The sequence below is a fragment of the Ctenopharyngodon idella genome, chromosome 4 (assembly GCF_019924925.1).
Source record: "Ctenopharyngodon idella isolate HZGC_01 chromosome 4, HZGC01, whole genome shotgun sequence".
In the NCBI taxonomy this organism is placed as follows: Eukaryota; Metazoa; Chordata; class Actinopteri; order Cypriniformes; family Xenocyprididae; genus Ctenopharyngodon; species Ctenopharyngodon idella.
This window is the reverse complement of record NC_067223.1, coordinates 6,391,557-6,409,417: the sequence shown is the minus strand read 5'-3', so window position 1 is coordinate 6,409,417 and position 17,861 is coordinate 6,391,557. Positions and strand designations below refer to the sequence as shown.

Genomic DNA, 17,861 nt, shown 5'->3' with positions numbered 1-17,861 from the left:
GCACATGTCCAATTTTGCTAAACTGTGTTAAACATGAAAAAAACTGACCTGTCTAGACCATCTCAATAAAATGTTCGGAATTTTCCACACACATACACAGAAGGGGGATAGTGAGACCTTGCCGTTTGCCTAAAATGAAACAAATTACAAGCTCAACAAAAAAGCACTTGTTTAATTTCTGTTGACATTCCTGTGTTGCTCTATCTGGAGGTCTTTTGTGTACTTTAAACATTTAGTAACAGTAACTGAGCACATTAAACACACAAGGACATGTGTGCCTGAAACACACACATCCCAGACCGCTCACTGACTGACTGATACCGGCTTTCTAAGGTATGTTGTATTGAGTGTCTCCTTCTCTATGATCTGTAATATTAGTATTCAACTTAACATTAGAAAGCACAGTAAGAGATTAACAGTAAGAGAGGTTAACGGAAGGTAACGTAATTTAGGCATGAACCAGGATAGCAATCACAGAATCAAAAGTTTGCTTCTATGTCACTAACACACCTTTCCTAATAAACTGTTTAACTGTTAATGCGAGACCTTTCATATGTTGTAATGTGTCGTGGGTTGACGTCAGTGAAAAATAGATTGATTAATTACTGCGGTGTATGCGGATTGACACCTTATCTGCAAAGATCGCACAGTGATCTCCTTGACAATTATTATGGCTCCAGGTGTAAAGTCTATGCTGTAAAAATCAGTCTAGCGTACTGATATATAATGATATATAATTTTTCCCCTCAGTGATGACGCATAGATAATGAAATGATAACGTTACAAGGACAAAAAAATGACATTTAAAATGGGATAAAAAGTTTAAAAATATATATAATTTATATTAAGTATACAATTAAATATTATAAAAACTGTAAAAGATGTAAATGTTACTGTGTCTCATGCATGATTATATTTATTTATCTATTTTTATTTGTATTATACACTATCATTAATGTATGATTTTTTTAAAGAAGGCAAGGATGCATTAAATTGATTAAAAATGAAAATTATGTATAATAAATGCTGCTTTATTTAATAGGAATAAATTAAATTTTAAAATACATTAAAATAGAAAATAGTTATTTTAAACTGCAATAATATTTCACAATATTACTGTTTTTACTGTATTTTTAATCAAATAAATGCAGCTATATAAGACTTCTTTCAAAAACATAAAAAAAAAAAAATCTTACCGACCCCAAATTTTGAATAGTAGTGTACATTAGCGTATAAAATAAAATAGCATTTATATTAGTTCTTTTTCCTGTTTAACTGCTTGCAGAGTGTGTGGTCGACAAGCATATCAATGTATATCACCAAGCTAGAATATAACTAAAGATATCAAGTGCATCTTTTCCCTCATATCATTTTACTGATAAAAAGTGGTTGTCTCACATATGCAGTTATCTGGAATAGCATTTACAATGTAGTCTTCGGTGTAGCAGACACATCTCAAACCTCTTATATCAAAGAGCTGCCAGTTCTGATGCAAGCTACTGGACCTGTAGAAAACAGAGGCATAAACTAATTTGATGATAAAAGCTGCAGGTTCAGATGTAAGAGAAGGGCTGGATCTACTCATTCACAAATTTGATTAGGACATGATGACCAAATATTTACTTCTGGAGACGACAGAAAATAATGCAAACGTAACTAATACATAAGAAACAGGGTTGAAAAAAGGTATAACTTGACATTTTACAAATCCTAACTGTATTATGTCATTCAGTTACATTTAAATCAACCTATTTGAGCATTTTAAACTGGTTTGTTAACGTGAAGTACTGATAATTATATAGATGGTTCTTTTAATATAAAGTCTATACAAATGTATTTTTTTCTCACAGGAACTTCTATTAAGTTTTACTTACAAAACTACGGAGCAACTAAAGGGACATTGTGATGGATGCTTTGGTATACTCTTGCAAAATTTTTGTGTTCCCACGAGAACATCGCATCATCGCATATTTTTTCCATCACCATGTCCCTTTAGGGGCTCTGTATAAAACAATATAATTTTAACAATACCGTAAAAGCCTACATATTTCTTTATAAAACTAAATGTTAGGTGTAAATTATAAGGTAATTTATACTATTTTTTTTTATTATTTTTATTTTTTTACAATATTTTGAATTTGAATAAATTCAAATTAAATTAAATGAATTGTCTTTTAAATTTGATATAGGTAACTAACAGGTTTTTATAACCCAAGTTGGGTTAAGTATGGACAAACCCAGCGATTGGGTTAAATGTTTGACCCAACCTGCTGGGTAGTTTTATTTAACTCAACTATTGTTTAAAAATGACTGTATTGCTTGCCTAAAATGAACACAAATTAGGTTGGAAATGAACATTTATTAATTTGTTTAATAAATAATAATTAGATAATAAACATTAATTAAATTGCTTATTAATAAATGTTCACCCTTTGATTATTACTGTTGCCTCTAGCAATTATGTCTGATTTTTAATTTCCAACCAATTTGGGTTCATTTTAAGCCAGCCATAGAGTCATTTTTAATCAATAGTTGGGTTAAATAAAGCTGCCCAGCAGGCTGGGCAAACATTTAACCCAACTGCTGGGTCAAAGCAACCCAATAGCTGGGTTTGTCCATATTTAATCCAACTTGGGTTGATTTTAACCCAGCATTTTTTTTAAAGTGTACGCTCACACACAAACACACCCGCATCCAAAATTATGAATGCTGTCCACTGAAGCAATAAAAATAGCATAGTGATAGGACATCATACGCAGTTAAAAATATGGAAGGATTTTAATAGAATAAAAAGAATTTATAAAAGGATGACAATGCTTTCCAGAGAATCACATGAGAATGAAACCCCAAAATAAGTGACTCTCAGAATTACAATGAATTATGTGTCATTAAAAAAAAAAAAAAAGAATTTTCCTGAATGATTTAGCATAACCTAAGTTCATGTTAGGTAACAGGAAGTTTGCCGTTCAAGGAGGGAACCATCAGACTGTACAAATTGTACTTTCATTATGCATTGAATTCATTAGGCATCAGGATATGACATGTAAACAATAACAGAATGTCATTCTGTGGATGCAGCACATAACTAGGTGAACAGTTATTTGGCGTCATAGCTGATAATATACACTATCAATTAGTTCGGCATTACTGAAATGCTGTTATGACCAATCGGCATCCTAGACCGGAACTAACATCAATATTAGAAAAGTAATATCATCAATACATGATACACACACTTTTTTTTTTTGACACAATAGATAAAGAACAAACTAATATGGTTCGCACATTATATCTGCAGTATCAAAAGATCTTGCCGTATGAGTTATGAAGGGATGAAAGGGAAAAATTGATAAGCGGATGGCTTTTGCCAAGTTTTTATCAGCAAGAACAATGGTCAGGGATAAGCGGAAGATGTGGCTGGCAATGTGAAAAAGGTATCTTGATGACTGTTAATAATTACAGACATGATAAGTATAGCAATTTATAAATGAACACTGTCTTAAAGATCTCAGACAGACCACCGCAACTTTTGAAGCAACACAGGAACAGCAAACTGGGATTATTTATTACCTCAGGTAGGATTATCACATTGCAAAAATACATTATTGTTCAAAAGTTTGGGGTTGGTAAATATGTATTTGAAAGAAGTCTTTTATGCTCACCAAGGCTGTATTTGTTTGATCAAAAATACAGTAAAAAAAAGTAATATTGCAAAATATTATTACAATTTAAAATAATTGTTTTCTATTTTAATGCATTTTAAAACGTAATTTATTCCTAATAAATAAAGCTTAATTTTTAGCATAATTACTCCAGTCTTCAGTGTCACATGATTCTTCAGATATCATTCTAATATGCTGATTTCTTTTCTGATTATTATCAATGTTGAAAACGGTTGTGTTTTTTCAAGATTCTTTGATGAAAAGAAACTTAATAAGAACAGCATTTATTTTACAAACTATGATATGTTTATTATTTACAAAGTAAAAGTCTTTGATGTCACATTTGATCAATTTGATGCGTCCTTACTGAAAACAAATATTAATTTCTTTAAAAAAAAAAAATAAATATCTTGTTGACCCCAAACGTTTAAACAGTAGTGTGAATTAATACAAATTAAAGTCTGGCCATTCCATGGGCAAAAATCATAAATCTAAGGTAAAAACTATATATAATAAAGATAAAGGTAAATGCTAGTTATTGATTGGTCCTGTTAATCCTCTGAAGGACGCTGGGATTAAACATTAAAATTAATAAGATTTAATGTTATTTGGAGCTGCTGACCTATCCCTACTGGAACAGAACTGCTGACAAAAGGCCTGAATATGTTCATATGCAAATAGCCAAGCATCTAAAATTGTGGAAAATCCCACATTTTCCCACAGAAACATCCATCTTAGAGATATCAGGCTAAAAGTGAAGGTGGAAACGCACATACTATCATACAATCATCAACAAACACATGAACTCACACTGTGTAGTTGAAGGATGTTTACTCATAGTACGTTTGAGAACCTTGATCTTACACCTAATTGCCCTGATTTCCAATATAAATACAAATGCGACAGCTTCAGCTTGACAGTTGCCAGAGCTAGAGCAGATATTCTTAAATTAATTTTATTTGGTCAACACACACAGATCAGTAGCTCTACGGGCGCACAATGCTCCGACCCTCAACGCAGAAGTATGCGGTGAACAGACCACTATACTCAGAAGACAACTTTGAAGACGAACATGCAAAAGTCTATCGGAAACACAAGAGATTCCTGGACCATTTTAAACAGTACTTTACGTAAGTACGCTACTTTTAACTTTTATTAAGCAGTGCAGAAAAATGTATAAAAACTAGAGGCAAGAAATTATTCTTTTATTTTATTTTAATATTTTATTAAAAATTAGTTATTATTCTTATTATAATTAAAATTAATGTTATTATTATTACTACACTGTACACATTTTCATGATTTGTTAGCACAACATTTTTTCTTTTGTCAAATCAACTTAAATAATTCATGTGGTTCAGATATTTAGAGTTTCTGTTGATTAAACCAATCACTGTATTAACTCAAATTTTTAATTTCAATGAACTCAAAATTTTAAGGCAACCAGGAAACTTTTTTTTTTTTTTTTTTTTTTTTTTTTTTTTAAAGTTAAACCAACAATTCTTTTTTACTGTGTACTACTGCATTTCCGGATGTAGGATATGTTCAAAATATAATATAGCAAAAGCAGATATAGTTGCCAGTCTTTTTAGTGAGTACTAGCACTTTATATGCTATGAGACAAATAAAAAATATAAAGAAAAATTATTTTTAATAACTGGTATGTGTCATGTATCAAATACCATGATCCTGCATGCAGAAAAACACAAATAACATCCTTGGTGTTTGCTAGTTGTTCTTCAGAACGTGCAAAGAATGCTGCTCTTTCTCTGCTGCCTATCATTGGATGGATAAGGATCTACTCGTTCAAAGAATGGCTGTTAAATGACATTGTGTCTGGCATCAGCACTGGACTAGTTGCCGTCCTACAAGGTAACATCTTATGAAGATCTTACCGAGAGTTACTCAACAGGAACATTCACAACATAAGCTCTTGAAGATGCATGATATTAGATGAAAGATGATATCAGGCCATATTTGTTTGTAGTGTTTAGTTTATCTTTATGAACTGAGGCCTGTGACTGATTTGGTGATTGTTTGCGACTGATGTGAGTGTCTACGCAGTTTTTTTATGAGATAACTCTGATATGAGGTGATAGGAAATGTGTCAAAATAAGTGAAAAGTGCATTTATATGGGATCCGTGGGTGAAATGATAAATGTCATTAGAAGATAGTCCAGAAATTCAGTACATATTGAGCAAAGAAAGCGTGTTTAAGATTAAAAGGTACATAAAGAGCTAGTACATTTAATTAAGCTCAATTACTGTACTGTATATTATCAAGAGCCTGAAATTTCCTTTCTAACCATCTATCAAAAATCTAAAAACTATTTTTGCTTATGTCATCCACACATTTAATAAATAAAAAATAAATAAAAGATAACAACATTCTCATTAGTGATGGCCTTGTGAGAAGGTGTTGAATAGGTGGATAATAGTTTAATGAGGGCATCCACATATCAGATGAAGATTATATAACTATGCTACCAGGGTTTGGTAAATACTTATTAATATTTTCCCCTCAGGACTAGCCTTCAGTTTGCTGGCATCCATCTCTACCTGGTATGGATTGTATGCTGCTTTTTTCCCAGTCATCGTCTATTTCTTTCTGGGCACCTCGCGACACATTTCAGTGGGTGAGTACTATTGTGAACAGGTTATGTGAATGACACCAACAACTTCGTGTCATTGACCACTGCCTAGTTGTTGCAAAACCCTTTTTTTCAATATAATGCTATAACCATTCATTTTTATTGTGCAATTTTGTAGCCTCTAATTTAGATTTGGCACAATTGACCTCAGTTCACTCTGAGGCCATTTTGGTAACAACCCTGGCTAGCTATTCTGGCGCAGCTTCTTTTGTACTTAAATGCAGTGTTGGGGTAATGCAAGTTATGTAATCAGATTACTTTTTTCAAGTAACTAGAAAAGTAACACAATTTACAAGAAAATATCTGAGTACACTTCTTCAAATAAGTAACGCAAGTTACTTTGTTTTCCTGTTTATTGACTAACACCTCTCCTGTTTCCATGTTGAGAGAAATCGGAGTAAGTGCAGAGGCGTTTTGTGCGCTGCACATGACGGTTATTGTAGTTCTAGACTAAATGTGAGCATTTACTCATCTCACTTGCACAAAAACAGATCCAGTATTTCTCAAAATGAATAAAAACAGTGGAATGCTAACTCTGAATATTATTCAAACCCGCAAAAATTAAACATGTTAAATTATACGATGTATTTTAACTAACCTTCAATTCAAGTCAACCATACTAATAAGCAAAAATGAGTTTAGATAAACATCACATTTGCATTTCATTTTTTGTTTTTAATCCCTGAAATAAGAGTATTATGTTTTGTTTTTTTTAATCCTGTGTCCTATTCTTCTGTACACCAGAATAGCAGAACAAGTGAAAGGTTTGTTTGAGCTGCGCCCTCTACTGTACAGGCATGAATTTGCATTTGAGGCCGCTATTGCCAGCAAGACAATTAACACTTACATTGCCTAGAAAGCTACTAAAAACATATTTAAAACAGTTCATGTGACTACAGTGGTTCAACCTTAATGTTATGAAGAGACGAGAATACTTTTTGTGCGTCAAAAAAACAAAATAACGACTTTATTCAGCAATATCTAGTGATGGCCGAATTCAAAACACTGATTCATGAAGCTTCGAAGCTTTACGGATCTTATGTTTTGAATCAGAGGTTTGGAGCGTGAAAGTCACGTGATTTCAGTAAACGAGGCTTTGTTACATCATAAGTGTTTCGGAATTTCAATAGTTCACGTGACTTTGGCAGTTCTGCTCCGAACCTCTGATTTGAAACAAAAGATTCGTGAAGCTTCATGAAGCAGTGTTTCGAGATCGCCCATCACTAGATATTGTTGATTAAAATATTCTTGTCGCTTCATAACATTAAGGTTGAACCACTGTACTCACATGAACTGTTTTAAATATGTCTTTAGTAGCTTTCTGGGCAATGTAAGTGTTAATTGTCTTGCTGGCCTCACTGAGCCATCGGATTTTATCAAAAATATCTCAATTTGGGTGAACTAACCCTTTAAAGGGCCTTTACATTTGCCAAAAATAGCCAATTGAGATAAAGAAATGCAAAAGTAATGTAATGCATTACTTTCCATAAAAAGTAACTAACACAATTAGTTACTTTTTAGGGAGTAACACAATATTGTAATGCAGTACTTTTAAAAGTAACTTTCCCCAACACTGCTTAAATGGAGAAAGACTGAAATATCCAAAATTATTTGTCAAAATTATGCTTCAATATTCAAATCACCCAAAAACAACAATAAAAAAAAGACAACAGTTGTATCATAAAGTTTGCTTCACAGCTTCAAATAACAAACCCACAAAGAAAGAAATACAATAATAATGTGTAATAACATACAATAAAATATTTGATTTTACAGAAACATTTAAAATATATAGATGGACTTTAATCAGACAAAAGAATCAATCATTTCTGACTGTCTATGATGACATTTAATATACAGTAAATATACTCACCATTATGCTTTGTTCTTCTCACCAGGATCGTTCCCTGTAGTGAGTCTCATGGTGGGGGCAGTAGTGACCAGATTGGTGCCTGATGAGGGTCCGCCTGCCAACATCACTGCGTTTGAGGGCCTGACGAGAGACGAACAGAGGATCTTAGTGTCTGCCTCCCTCACTTTCTTAGTCGGTTTATTCCAGGTACATCAACCATCCTCTGATTATTAAACTTAAATGCAATGACTGTTTTCAATCAAGGCTTAACTTCATTCTCTTTATTTCCAGCTTGGTATGGGGCTGCTGCAGGTGGGCTTCATTGTCATATACCTGTCGGATACTCTGATATCAGGATTCACCACCGCAGCTGCTGTTCACATCCTGATTTCTCAGCTCAAGTTTATACTAGGACTGAATGTGCCGGGTTTCAGCGGCCCATTTGCTATTATATATGTAGGTCACAAGACACTTTTCTTGCTCCTCACAGTCACAATCATTTTGCTTAACTTACATAACAAAAGCTTTATCTCTACACTTCGAAAACAAACAAATAATATAAAAATAATACTAGTTAAAAACAATATTGAATTAAAACTCACAGTTTATATTAAAAGAATATCTCTCGCACACACAATATTACATATATACCTCAATATTTTTGTCTTGTTTTCCAATACAAATATTTAAACATTTTTAAATTAAGATACATTTACCTGAGAAGCAAAATTACATAGATATTAAGTCTTATTTTCTGAAAAATTTCTGAGTTTATGCTTAAAACAAGAACAATATCTGCCAGTGGAATAAGAAAAATAAACTTGTTTTCCCTTTGATTTAAGTTGATTTTTCTGACCCTATTGGCAAATATCTGTTCTTGTTTTAAGCAAAAACTCACTATCTTGATTTAGGAATGTTTAGCTATCTGTATTGGTAAACAAGACAAGAATACTGAGGAAGAACATATGAAGAACAACAACTAAATGAGTAGACTACAGTGCAAAAAATGACTCCTGTAAAACAATCTGTGTCCTTTGTTTTATCTGCAGATTCTTGAGAGTGTATTTACCCAGATCACCTCCACAAATATCCATGATCTGGTCACTTCAATTGTGGTGATGGTGGTGGTGTTGGGCGTGAAGGAGATCAACGACAGATTTAAGTCAAAGTTACCAGTGCCCATTCCCATAGAAGTAATTATGGTGAGTTGAGTGAACCCATTTTTGTACCATTCACCTTTACCAATTCTGTAACCTGACAGTGGCATTAGTAGTGTTATTCCTTTTTATGTCATGATAAAGTTTAATAACCAGTATATTTTTATATCTACCACACTATAATGCCAAACACTGTATAAGTTAATATTTGCTCAAGTGCATATAATTCACTTACTTAAGCTCATAAATCCCATAAATCTTATCTTTTGTGTTCAAAACAAATATTAAATGTCATTTAATATTTCATTAAAAGTACTTTTCCCAACAGACCATCATAGCATGTGGCATCTCCTACGCGTTCAGCTTCAGCGATAAACACGGAGTGGACGTGGTGGGGAAAATTCCAAATACGTAAGCATCGCAATCTACATAATATTTTAAAACAGTACTACTAAAGCCATGATTTAAAGACCCCATGAAATATGTTTTCCTTTCTGTGTCGACAAATTTCGTATAGAAATTTGGGTGGGACATGCTGATGGGCCCCTTAAAAAATTAATAATAATAAAAAAATATTAGGGGACAGGCATTCTCATTCTAAAGAGCATTTGATTGGACAAAAATTGTAGTACAGGATGAGTCATCAATATTTTTGGTTCATTTTCCAGGAAGAGAAAGGCTATATACAGGTGCTGGTCATATAATTAGAATATCATCAAAAAGTTGATTTATTTCACTAATTCCATTCAAAAAGTGAAACTTGTATATTATATTCATTCATTACACACAGACAGAGATATTTTAAATGTTTATTTCTTTTAATTTTGATGATTATAACTGACAACTAAGGAAAATCCCAATTTCAGTATCTCAGAAAATTAGAAAAAAAAGGATTTTTAGAAATCTTGGCCAACTGAAAAGTATGAACATGAAAAGTATGAGCATGTACAGCACTCAATACTTATTTGGGGCTCCTTTTGCCTGAATTACTGCAGCAATGCGGCGTGGCATGGAGTCGATCAGTCTGTGGCACTGCTCAGGTGTTATAAGAGTCCAGGTTGCTCTGATAGTGGCCTTCAGCTCTTCTGCATTGTTGGGTCTGGCATATCGCATCTTCCTCTTCACAATACCCCATAGATTTTCTATGGGGTTAAGGTCAGGCGAGTTTGCTGGCCAATTAAGAACAGGGATACCATGGTCCTTAAACCAGGTACTGGTAGCTTTGGCACTGTGTGCAGGTTCCAAGTCCTGTTGGAAAATGAAATCTGCATCTCCATAAAGTTAGTCAGCAGCAGGAAGCATGAAGTGCTCTAAAACTTCCTGGTATACAGCTGCGTTGACCTTGGACCTCAGAAAACACAGTGGACCAACACAAGCAGATGACATGGCACCCCAAACCATCACTGACTGTGGAAACTTTACACTGGACCTCAAGCAACGTGGATTGTGTGCCTCTCCTCTCTTCCTCCAGACTCTGGGACCCTGATTTCCAAAGGAAATGCAAAATTTACTTTCATCAGAAAACATAACTTTGGACCACTCAGCAGCAGTCCTGTCCGTTTTGTCTTTAGCCCAGGCGAGACGCTTCTGACCCTGTCTGTTGTTCAAGAGTGGCTTGACACAAGGAATGCGACAGCTGAAACCCATGTCTTGCATACGTCTGTGCGTAGTGGTTCTTGAAGCACTGACTCCAGCTGCAGTCCACTCTTTGTGAATCTCCCCCACATTTTTGAATGGGTTTTGTTTCACAATCCTCTCCAGGGTGCGGTTATCCCTATTGCTTGTACACTTTTTTCTACCACATCTTTTCCTTCCCTTCGCCTCTCTATTAATGTGCTTGGACACAGAGCTCTGTGAACAGCCAGCCTCTTCAATATTGAACCTTTTCACAATATTCTAATTTTCTGAGATACTGAATTTGGGATTTTCCTTAGTTGTCAGTTATAATCATCAAAATGAAAAGAAATAAACATTTGAAATATACCAGTCTGTGTGTAATGAATGAATATAATATACAAGTTTCACTTTTTGAATGGAATTAGTGAAATAAATCAACTTTTTGATGATATTCTAATTATATGACCAGCACCTGTATTTTAAATGCATATAGCTGCCAAAAAGATTGTCAAATTAAGCTTCCATACATGGGTTAAATTTCCAAATGTTGCATTTTAAAAAATTGAATTTTTAGAACTTTTATAAGGTTCTTTACGCATAACTGTTACACAGCAACAAAAACAAATTTGTCCATATGCTTTAGAACACAAAGCTAACAGAGCACTGATGGTGGCATGAAAAATAAACACATTTTCATCTGTCCAGGTTTGAGTCCCCAATGGCTCCGGACCTTCAGGTTTTCCAGATGATAGCAATGGAGGCTTTCCCAATAGCTATTGTGGGATTTGCCGTGGCTTTTGCAGTTGCTAAAGTCTATTCTGTAAAGCATGACTACGTTATAGATGGAAATCAAGTAAGCCCTGGCTAACATCCCACATATAAAATGTAACTAAAATGTGAGAAGACAATCAGTAGAAGAAGATCTGTAATGACACATATAATCACACAGGAACTCATTGCGTTTGGGGCAAGCAACATCTTTGGAGGATCGTTCAAGTCTCTGGCAGCCAGTACAGCTCTCTCCAGAAGTGCGGTTCAAGAAAGCACTGGAGGAAAAACACAGGTAAACAGCTCCAAGAATCAAGACGCTCAACCTCTGTAAAACTGTTTGCAAGCTTTTCTCACTGGCTGGAACACAAAAAGGTAATTTTGCATCTGTGGCATCTCAATTGGGGAATTTGTTTTCCAGCCACAGGGAGATACTGGCCTCTAGTGCTCAGAGAGAGTTAAGACATGTGGTAAATAATAGAATAAACAAAACAGGGTCTTAAAGGGTTAGTTCACGCAAAAATTAAAATTCTGTCATTAATTACTCACCCTCATGTCGTTCCACACCCGTAAGACCTTCGTTCATCTTCGGGAACACAAATTAAGAATTTTTTTTGATGAAATCCGATGGCTTAGTGAGGCCTCCATTGACAGTAAGATAATTAACACATTCAGTGCCCAGAAAGGTACTAAAGACATATATAAAACAGTTCAAGTGACTACAGTGGTTTAACCTTAATGTTATGAAGTGACGAGAATACTTTTTGTGCGCCAAAAAAAACAAAATAACGACTTTTCAACAATATCTAGTGATGGCCGAATTCAAAACACTTCTTCATGAAGCTTCGAAGCTTTACGAATCTTTTGTTTCGAATCAGTGGTTCGGAGTGCCAAAGTCACGTGATTTCAGTAAATGAGGCTTTGTTACATCATAAGTGTTTCGAAATTTCAATGGTTCACACGACTTTGGCAGTTTGATATGCGATCCGAATCACTGATTAGAAACAAAAGATTCATAAAGATTCGAAGCTTCATGAAGCAGTGTTTTGAAATCGCCCATCACTAGATATTGTTGAAAAGTCATTATTTTGTTGTTGTGGCACACAAAAAGTATTCTCGTCGCTTCATAACATTAAGGTTGAACCACTGTAGTCACATGAACTGTTTTAAACACGCCTTTAGTAGCTTTCTGGACCTTGAAAGTGTTAATTATCCTGCTGGCAATGGAGGCCTCACTGAGCCATCGGATTTTATCAAAAATATCTTAATTTGTGTTCCGAAGATGAACGAAGGTCTTACGGGTGTAGAACGACATGAGTGTGAGTAATAAATGACAGAATTTTCTAACCCTTTAAATATAAATACCTCTTCCTACTTGAAGGAACTTAAAACTTCATTTAAAACACTTGTTTTTGCTTTTTTTATACACTAGCATTCCAAATTTTAGGGTCGGTAAGATTTGTTAATGTTTTTTGATCACCAAGCCTGCATTTATTTGATCAAAAATACAGTAAAAACAGTAAAACTGTAAAATTTTACTACTATTTAAAATAACCATTTTCCGTTTTAATATATTTTCAGAAATCATTCTAATATGATGATTTGGTGCTCAAGAAGCTTTTTTCAGGATTCAGCATTTATTTGAAATAGAAATCTTTTGTAACATTATAAATGTCTTTATAACTCTCACCTTTATTTATTTTGTTTTATTTTTTTATTTTTTTTTACTTTTCAGATAGCTGGTTTACTCTCTGCCATTATCGTGTTGGTGGTAATCTTGGGGATTGGGTTTTTGCTGGAACCTCTACCAAAGGTAGGAATCCAATTCAAAGCATTTAAATTCTTTAAACATGCACATATTGACACATGCACATATTGATAACAGAAAAAAAGGTGTTTGTGGTTTGAGGTTATTGTTTGAAGTAGTTGTGTTGTGTGACTGCAGTCGCTGTTGGGCGCAGTGGTGATTGTGAACCTGAAGGGGATGTTGATGCAGGTGGTTACAGTTCCTTACCTGTGGAAGAAAGACCGTCCTGACTGTGTAAGACTCTTTGACCTCTCTGTCTAAATGGAAAGAAGAGATTTCAGAAAAGAAAAAATGTTATCCAAGTTGACAAACAGATTTCAAATTTCTTAATAATAAGAATTCCACTCCCAAACTTGTAGTATTTTAAATCACCTTGAACTGTCAAGTGCCATATCTCTGATTTCTGTACTCAGTGTAATGCCATCCTCTGTCGTCGTCCTCCAGATTGTTTGGTTGGGGACCTGTTTGGGATCTATATTCCTGGGGCTGGACATAGGACTTGCCATTGGTCTTGGACTAGAGCTCCTCACTGTGGTCTTCAGGGCTCAGTTGTAAGTGTTGATCAATTAACTGGATCTGAATATAAGAAAATTGAAATGGTATAATTGAATTGAATATGATATAAATACTTATTGCTTCTTTAAAGATATTGAGATTTAGACAGAGAAATGTGGTTTAGGTTTTTCCAAATCACTATCATTTATCTATTCTTATGGTAACACTTTAGTTTAGGGTTCAATTCTCACTATTAACTAGTTGTTTATTAGCATGCATATTACCAGGATATTGGCTGTTTATTTGTACTTATAAAGCAAATATTAATGCCTTATTCTGCATGACCATATTCTACATCCCATAATCCTACCCAATACCTAAACTTAACCACTACCTTACTAACTATTAATAAACAGTAATTAGGAGTTTATTGAGGCAAAAGTCATAGTTAATATTTAGTTAATAGCCATAACTGGACCGTAATCTAAAGTGTGACCATTCTTATTTATAATCTAATCTGCTATTCTTTTGATAATCTATTTATCTGATCTGACCTTCAGTCCACGCTGCAGTGTCCTGGCTAATATCTCGGGGACAGATATCTACAGAGATCGCAAGGACTATGTCAATGTAAGTCCCCCACAGATGCATCCTCTTTGTCCATATTTGGCAACATAAGTATTATGTATCGTTTCTATTATTGGTCCCACTTTATATTAAGTGTCTTTTAGTATTATATGTACTAACATTTAAATTAATAATTTGATAAAATGCACTTATTATGTACATACATGTTTTTACATTCTACTTATATTTAAAGTCCCCCTGTGGAGAAAATCAAGTTTTTAATGTTGTTTATATGTCTATGTGGTGTTTTTAATATGCTTTAAGACAAACCATGTGCAAATTCATATGTCAACACCATTGCTGAGTATTTTCTCCTTAAAACTGCAGTGAAAAAAAGGTTTGAAATCGCTGGTCTCTGTGACGTCACAAACTACCTCGTAACCAATCACATCAACGTGCCAGTGGGCTTTAGCATATCATTAACAGTTGAACTAGCAGGGGAGTCTAGAGAGAAGCCAGGTTATCCCGGTATATTTATAAAAATCATGTAGATTTATCAATACGGCAGGTGTATGATGTATATTACAATGTTATGATGAACTATATGCCCTTTTCCACTGACGTTCTGAGTTGTTCAAAGCGTTTGTAAGGATACTGATCGTTAGAAGGCAGCTGTCTGACTCTAACATGGTGAACGGGAACATGGTTTGTGTAACATTAGCAACACATTATTAGCTGTTTGATAACATAGTCAAGCAAAAGGCTAATCATATTAATTACCGTTATGTGTCCGATGTTGTAAAGAGCGATACCATTGTGCAGCGTTTACCTCAGTAAGTTGAGCGAGTTCATCTCTGAGCTGCGTAAGTGAGTGGAGGTGGGGCTAATTTGCATATTCATTGCGTATACTAAATGAAGCAAGGATGTAGAGTTACATTCAAGCGATTTTAAGGCATGAAGAAATTTTTTTCACAGGAAAAAACTTTGAATGTGTCATTTTGGTGATCAAAGATGAGTTTTAAGGGATAAAATGATTGACTACAGGGGGACTTTAAAAAAAAAATAGTAACACTATTTTAGTGTCCTTGTTACACGTTACATGTAGTTACTATACTAATTACTATAAACTGTGCATAATTACATGCAAACCACACCCTAATCCTAATCCTATAGTAAGTACATGTAGTTAATTATTATTACTCAGTACTTAAATATATGATTACACTATAACCTGCATGCAATTACAGCACCTAATATAAAATATGACCTTTTTATCTATTGGTCAAAGCACATGATGGGCCAAGATATGAACAGCTTAGAGAGCATCTGAAAAGAAGCAGATGAATGAAAGAAAAAAAGTTTGCCTTATCTTCACTTTCTTTCTTTCTAAAACTCCTACAGATCTATGAGCCAGAGGGAGTAAAGATTTTCAAAATCCCATCTCCCATTTTCTTCGCAAACATTGATTTCTTCAGAGACAAACTGAAGGACGCTGTGAGTGCAGTAGTTTCAGTGTGATAACCCAGACCTCAGACGACATTACCAGCTGACAATCACAGCCTAACCTCTTTACTTCAATGCAGGTGGGCTTTAATCCTCTGAGAATCCTGAGGAAAAGGAACAAGGCGGTGAAGAAGATTAAGAAACTGATCAAGAAAGGGGAGCTGACCTTAACAGCTGTACGTCCTTAAACATGAAAACGATATCAAGGACTACTTATATTTTATTATGCAATGTAGCTGTGTTGCATCCACTGCTTTGATATCTAAATCTTAAATGATACCTAAATGTACGAATCTTATCATTTAGATATCTATCTAAAGTTACCTTAATGTCTTTCGGCTATAGAACGGACTACAGGCCACATGTTCAATGCCTATTGAAGAGTCAGAGGATGAAAGCAACATGGAGGACCTAGACAAGCCCACAGACTATTCGGATCTTCCAATCCAGGTGAACTGGAATGCAGAACTTCCTGCCAACATCCAAGTCCCTCCTGTGAATATCCACAGCTTGGTCCTGGACTTCTCTGCAGTTTCATTCCTGGATATATCTGCACTCAAGGGTCTCCAAGCGGTACGGCAGTTGTGTTCATTCTGAAAGCAAATTGTACATTTAATCATTTTTGCTAATCTCTCAGTATTTCTGGACTCAAGTTCTACAAGTACAATGCATTAAATTCTAATATGACAATCTGAAAACAGATCTAATAGACTACAAACACTTCTGTTTACAGGCCTTAAAGGAATTTATACGCATTGATGTTGACATTTACATAGTTGGCTGTGACCGTAAGTACTTTTTTTTCCGTCTTTCCTGCAGGTTAAAGGGTATTTGTAGCGTATTTTACAATGTTTTCCTCTTATCTGCAGTGCCATGGCTATTATAATGTAGCATAATGATCTGTAATAATAAAACTGTGTAGTAACTGAAACCTTTGACATGCCGTTTCCAGCGTATATCATAGAGAAGCTGAAGAGCTGTAAATTTTTTGATGATGAAATCAAGACGTCTATCTTATTTTTGACCATCCATGATGCAATGCTCTACATTTATGAGTCCCATCCACCGAAGACTGTGAGCGAGAAGGTGAACAAAAACGTTTGGAGATCGTACAAGCTTAATTTGTTCATTCAAATATTAATTTGTTACATTTATCAAAAATGCATTATTAAAATGTGTGTCTGATTTGAACTTATGCAAACAGGTCTCAGGAAGTTTCCAATACCAACACATTAATGGCAGCAGCATGTCTAATGGGTTGACAAGCCAAGAAATGCTGGTAAGCAATCCAACAAACACCTGGGACTGAACCTGTTAAAATGAAATATTAAATAATTTAAAGGAATAACTGTTTTTTTTTTCTCTGCAGGACATGAAAATGGAAGTCGAAACAGACACCAAACCAGAGACAAGATTCTGAAGTGAATCAACTTGAAACCTCTGCTACATAGAACTTTAAAATCAATGTATATAAGAATTAATTTGATTAAGCATGAAGCAATTTTGTATTCTGTGTACTGTGCTGCATGCATTAATTAGCTCTAGACTGTCAATGTGTCATGTGACTAAATTATTGGATTTGTGGTGAAAGTTGTAAATACAATCTCATCAGTTCACTATCAGTGCCTTTTGTACATGTAACTTTTTTTCTTTTTGAATAGTATGTGGTTTTATGTGCACTATTTTTATTCTAAAATAATTTAAAAAAAGAATGTTTTCCAAAATATACACTGTCCTTCCTGATTTGAGACAAACAAATAAAGGCATGGCCAGATAAAATTA

At 34.4% G+C, this 17,861-nt stretch overlaps 1 protein-coding gene and 1 long non-coding RNA gene across 4 annotated transcripts in view; one reads left to right on the top strand and one right to left on the bottom strand.

The window, feature by feature from the left end:
* Positions 1 to 14,031, bottom strand: part of LOC127511388 (uncharacterized) — a 17,935-nt gene extending 3,904 nt beyond the window's left edge. For both annotated transcript variants that reach the window (XR_007930020.1, XR_007930021.1), the window contains exons 1-5: positions 13,887 to 14,031; positions 13,722 to 13,771; positions 8,187 to 8,306; positions 1,399 to 1,505; positions 49 to 129 (exon numbers count right to left, since the gene is read on the bottom strand). This is a non-coding gene — a long non-coding RNA (uncharacterized LOC127511388). The remainder of the gene's footprint in view (positions 1 to 48; positions 130 to 1,398; positions 1,506 to 8,186; positions 8,307 to 13,721; positions 13,772 to 13,886) is intronic.
* Positions 201 to 17,861, top strand: slc26a3.2 (solute carrier family 26 member 3, tandem duplicate 2). 2 transcript variants are annotated; one of them, XM_051892169.1, is made up of 21 exons: positions 201 to 333; positions 4,639 to 4,792; positions 5,395 to 5,534; positions 6,188 to 6,298; positions 8,212 to 8,372; positions 8,457 to 8,621; positions 9,215 to 9,367; positions 9,651 to 9,733; positions 11,645 to 11,792; positions 11,889 to 12,002; positions 13,443 to 13,520; positions 13,653 to 13,748; positions 13,959 to 14,065; positions 14,570 to 14,639; positions 15,978 to 16,070; positions 16,160 to 16,255; positions 16,425 to 16,652; positions 16,813 to 16,867; positions 17,032 to 17,165; positions 17,284 to 17,358; positions 17,449 to 17,861. In XM_051892169.1, the coding sequence occupies exons 2-21, from the start codon at positions 4,662 to 4,664 to the stop codon at positions 17,497 to 17,499; spliced, it is 2,289 nt and encodes a 762-aa protein (XP_051748129.1). In that variant the 5' UTR covers positions 201 to 333; positions 4,639 to 4,661; the 3' UTR covers positions 17,500 to 17,861. The 2 variants fall into 2 exon arrangements, with proteins under 2 accessions (XP_051748129.1, XP_051748127.1); XM_051892167.1 differs by lacking the exon at positions 201 to 333 and adding an exon at positions 3,443 to 3,575.